The 4614-nt window shown below is 48.3% G+C and overlaps 1 protein-coding gene across 1 annotated transcript in view; it reads right to left on the bottom strand.

The window, feature by feature from the left end:
* Positions 1 to 8: 8 nt before the first annotated feature.
* Positions 9 to 4614, bottom strand: part of LOC103810184 (protocadherin beta-1-like) — a gene marked incomplete at its 3' end in the record, with an annotated part of 5153 nt that continues 547 nt past the window's right edge. The window contains 4 exon segments of the mRNA XM_009083075.1: positions 9 to 777; positions 779 to 1909; positions 2782 to 2901; positions 3661 to 3736. Coding sequence (XP_009081323.1) covers positions 9 to 777; positions 779 to 1909; positions 2782 to 2901; positions 3661 to 3736 — 2096 coding nt within the window.

Genomic DNA, 4614 nt, shown 5'->3' with positions numbered 1-4614 from the left:
CATGGGGCTGCTGTTTTCCGTGACCGACATCGTGTAAACCTCCTGAGTGAACTCTGGGGGATTGTCGTTCACATCCGAGATCTGGACGAAGATGCTTTCCTGGGAGCTCAGCCGCTTGGCGCCCCAGTCCACGGCTGTGATAGTGATGTTATACTCCGCTGTCCTCTCCCTGTCCAGCGCCGCGTTTGTTCTCAGCTCGTAGTAATTATCAAATGTGGGGGTGAGACTGAAGGGCAAGTCCTCGTCCATCGAGCACTCTGTCCTGCCGTTGTCGCCGGAGTCCCGGTCCCGCACACTGAACAGAGCCACCACAGTGCGTGGCGGGGCGTCCTCGGGAATGGAGGCTGTGAGGGAGGTGAGCGCTGTCTCCGGGGCGTTGTCATTCACGTCCAGGACCTCCACCTGCACTTTGCAGTGCGCAGACAGTCCCCCGCCGTCGGTGGCTTTCACCACCATCTTGTGGTTTTTCGCTTCCTCGAAATCCAGGTTGCCCGCGACCCGTATCTCGCCGGTGGTCGGGTTCAGCTGGAAGAGCTGCCGGGATCGCTCCGATGTCTGGGTGAAGGTGTAGCGCACTTCCCCATTGGGCCCTTCGTCAGGGTCCGCGGCCGTGACTCTGACCACCAGCTGCTCCGGGGGGCTGTTCTCAGCCAGACGCGCCTCGTAGACCTCCCGCTCGAAGCTCGGGATATTGTCATTGACATCCATCACCACGATCCGGACCTGAGCCGTGCCCGATCTTGGTGGCGAGCCCCCGTCTGTGGCGGTGTGTGATGGTGAGAAATAAATTCAGCTCCCCCTGCTCTTCCCGATCCAGCTGACTCTGTAGAACAAGCTCCGCGTATTTTCCTCCGTCTTTCCCCGTTCCGATAGCGAGGGAGAAATGAGGATTGGACTCGAGGCTGTAGTTCTGCAAACCGTTACTGCCCACGTCCTTGTCCTGGGCGCTTTCCAGGGGGAAACGGGACCCAGGAGGTGTTGTTTCGAGAATTTTTAAAACCATCTCCTTCTCCGGGAACACAGGGGAGTTGTCGTTTATGTCACGAATCTCCACCTCCCCTCGGATCAGCTGCAACGGATTTTCAAAGAATATCTTAAAGACGAGAGTGCAGGTTTCGCTCTGCGGACAGATCTCCTCTCGATCCAGCGACTCCTTTGCTGTCAGGACTCCGGTGTTTTGATTGAGACGGAAAAACTGCTCGTTCCCCTCGGACACAACCCGGGCCTTGCGAGCAGCAAGCTGGCTCAGAGGAACCCCCAAGTCCTTTGCAATGTTGGCGACAAAGGAGTCCCTCTCCATTTCCTCCGACAGAGAGTAGCGGAGGGTTTCAGCCCCGCTCTGACACACGCAAACGCATAGAATAAACAAGATCACTTGCCTCTTGCTGTCTCCGATCTGTCTCCCACACGCCTTCACTCTCCAGAAAAGCCATCCATCTTCCTCCGCGGCTCCCAGCATTTTTAAGCAGCGTCCAAAGCAGAGCGGCTTTTGCCAGGAATCCAGGGGTAAGGGTGTCTGGAAGACCCCGAGCAGCCCTAGTCCGTGCCTCACCGCCCTTCTCGAGCAGCTCCCACGGTTTTTTTGTCTCGCTGTGCCTACAAACCCGGGGCGGATGGAGGATCGCGCCGCTCCTTGGCCAACATCCCCACCCAGCGTCGGAAGGGAGAATATTCCCTCTCTGTGGGGGCAGCGCTGCTGTTTCGGGGGTTGCTGCTGGAATCTCCACTCTGTGTACCAAAGCGAAGCCAAAAGGTGCGGTGTAAATGCTCTCTCCGCTGCCCTGGGTATCCCTTTCCAGCTGGCAGTGGCGAACTCTTCATACACAGTTTTGTTTTGCCTCTCTGGTGTGTAGACATCGGAAGATCCACTTCCAGAGGATGTATTGTGAGATTTTCCTTCTCTTCTCCACTTGTTAATCAGCACAGAACAATTAACAAGTGAGGCGGGTCAGAGAGGATACTGAAAATGGGAATCTTAGTATCATAATGCTGTCCTAGGACACATCATCCTATTACTGTCTACTTCTCGGGTATCACACCTCGCCCAAAGGACGAACAACTTTTACGCTTTTCTGCGTGAAAAGCGTTTTTCTTCTTATTTGACAAGTTTCCTTCCCTGCTGATCCTTGCACCCATGATAAGGTGTGTCACTATGTAACACATTCCTGAAAAATATCCTCAGCCGTACACAAACAGCCAAATGCTGCAAAACGTTTTCATGTTTTGGAGGTACGAAGTAATTTCTCCTGTAATGTTACCTCACAGGCTTAGGAATACTTCAAAGGTCAGAGTCAAACCTGAACACCTGGACTTACCTAAGGACAACAAGAAGCTAACACAAAAGGCAAGGAAACAAACAGCAGAGCTGATAAATTAAGCCTCCAGATATACAAATGCTAACGAGGGGCTAACAGAGACAACAGGGATCTAATTACACTAATTGATGGCCCATTAAAGGAAACATTGAAGTGTATACTCCAGAGGTTCAACAAGAAACTTTGTAAACGACAAAGGGAAATTAAAAGGTTCTAATGATCTTCATGGATTATCAGAAAGTGTCTCATAGGAAAGAACAAACAGATTGAGAGATGTTTGAGGTGGGTTCTAGGAAGACGCAAAGCTTATTATAGATGATTAGAGACAGAATCAAACTCGCTAAGAGGAAAAGGTCAAGAGCGGACCAGTAAGGAACAACCGCGGGGAAAAGGAGGTGGGAGGGAAGACCGAGGGGTTCTGAACACGGTCTGGTAGTGTGAGGCAGGATCCGTGCCAAAGACCGACTAAAAACCTCAGGGTCAGGCAGTCATCGCTGGTTCTGAAGGTCGATTTACACCTCGTCTGCTTCTGCGGACCCAACGGCGAATGCACAGCCGCCTCCGAGCCCAGCTCTCCTCTTAGAGACTTAAAAAGTGGACGAGAAAGCAAAACACAACTTGCACTACTTATTTTGGTTCAAACAATTTTAATTCAGATTTTACTTTAAAAGGAACGACGCTATATATATGTATATAAAGTATCCTAATCTCCTTGGGTTTAGCCCCTTTCCTTTAATTTCCTAGATGTTTTCCCCTTATTTTTACTAGTGAAAAGGGTTGACGCTGTCAAACAATACTCACGAGGTCAAGTCCTAGAAATTCGATGATACCTTCTTTTGTTTTAAAATTAAAACTTCATTACTTTTTCAGTAGGGGAAAAAAAGTGGAAAAAACTAGGGTTGACGTTAGGATTCCCCAGAATTTTAACTCCTAAAGGATCTTGAACAGTTGCAGCCATTTTTGATGATTTTCTCTTGCAGTCTCTTGACTTGGAAGCGTGATAGGATTTAGAAGACTAACTTATATCAAAGGGCATCTCAGCTGTTTATTTCTTCCATTCCAGGGACGTGTCCATCCCTCAAGTTGCAATCATTATCACCGGCACAGAAGCTTGATGTACAACCAACCATAGGCCAAGCACAGCAGTAGATATGTTGAAAAAGTGGCTCTTCTCCTTATTTGTGCCATGCAAAAATAACTGTCACGCCTGGAATTCACTTGCTTTGTGCCCCTTTGTTCAGCTCTTGGTATCTCCGAGAGAGGAATGTGTATTTTCTTCTGCTTAACCTAGTATTTGGCACCACTGCACAGCAAACACAGAAGACCTTCCACAGACACTTCCTACCTTGACTGCAGTAACCCAGTCAGTAATTGTTACTGCACTCATTTCAGAAGGAAAATGGTGATTTTCAGCTTCAAGTCTGGAAGAGTGTAAAATAAACAGTGATCCTTCTCTGGAGTTCTTGGGAGCAATAGTATCTTTGCACATCAGAAGATGCTGCTCTTTGACTGAAGTTCGTATTACCTCAGATTTTAGAGAAATGCAGAATAAAGAGGGTCACTTACCGTGCAGCTCTGAAGAGCTAATGCTGGTGTTTTCTGTTGGGTCACAAAAACAAAGTAGAAGTGTATGAATAAAGAAAAAATAAGTTTGCATACTGCCAGACAAAGACACACTGTATTTTAGGGCAAACTAAGGAACTATAACCATAATAAGAATGTAATTTGCATAAATGTGTCAGAGAATTCACTTCTTTCCTTGAGCATATAGTGGTGCTTCAAGGCTTCTCATTTCTTAGTTCAGTGACAACATTTTTATCCTAAACAGGTAGCTTAAAATGACCAAAACACTGTTCTGTTTACTCGGATTTACAACTCAGCACTAGAAAAACGCTACAGCAACACATTCTGCTCAGCTCCTCGTATGTCAGAACACAGTGTTCCTAAAGGAAGATTCTACCTGCATTTCTGCAGCCTGAGCAATTTCAGTTTCCAAAATCCCTTTCTCGGTGTTTCCGTTGGGAATTCAGATCTGCCGAGTGAGGACTTATGCCGGGTTTTGTGCTCCCTCCCCGCATTAAAACTTCTTTTCCATCCCCGGAGCCACTGTCCATCCCCATCCAGCACACCCTGAGGATAGAATATCCTGGGAAGAGCCGTTGCCTGCAGATCAAAACCATAGATGCTTCCCCGAGTCACTGTGGTTTCCATGCCTGAGTGCAAAGGAGGACTAATATTCCAGTTCTTCGCAGCCAGCTCCAAGGACGGATTTCTCCTTTCGTCTCTATAGCAGTCAGGC

This window comes from Acanthisitta chloris, unplaced genomic scaffold, assembly GCF_000695815.1.
Source record: "Acanthisitta chloris isolate BGI_N310 unplaced genomic scaffold, ASM69581v1 scaffold23959, whole genome shotgun sequence".
Taxonomy (NCBI): Eukaryota; Metazoa; Chordata; class Aves; order Passeriformes; family Acanthisittidae; genus Acanthisitta; species Acanthisitta chloris.
The sequence above is the reverse complement of the archived record's forward strand: the minus strand, read 5'-3'. Positions and strand labels throughout refer to the sequence as shown.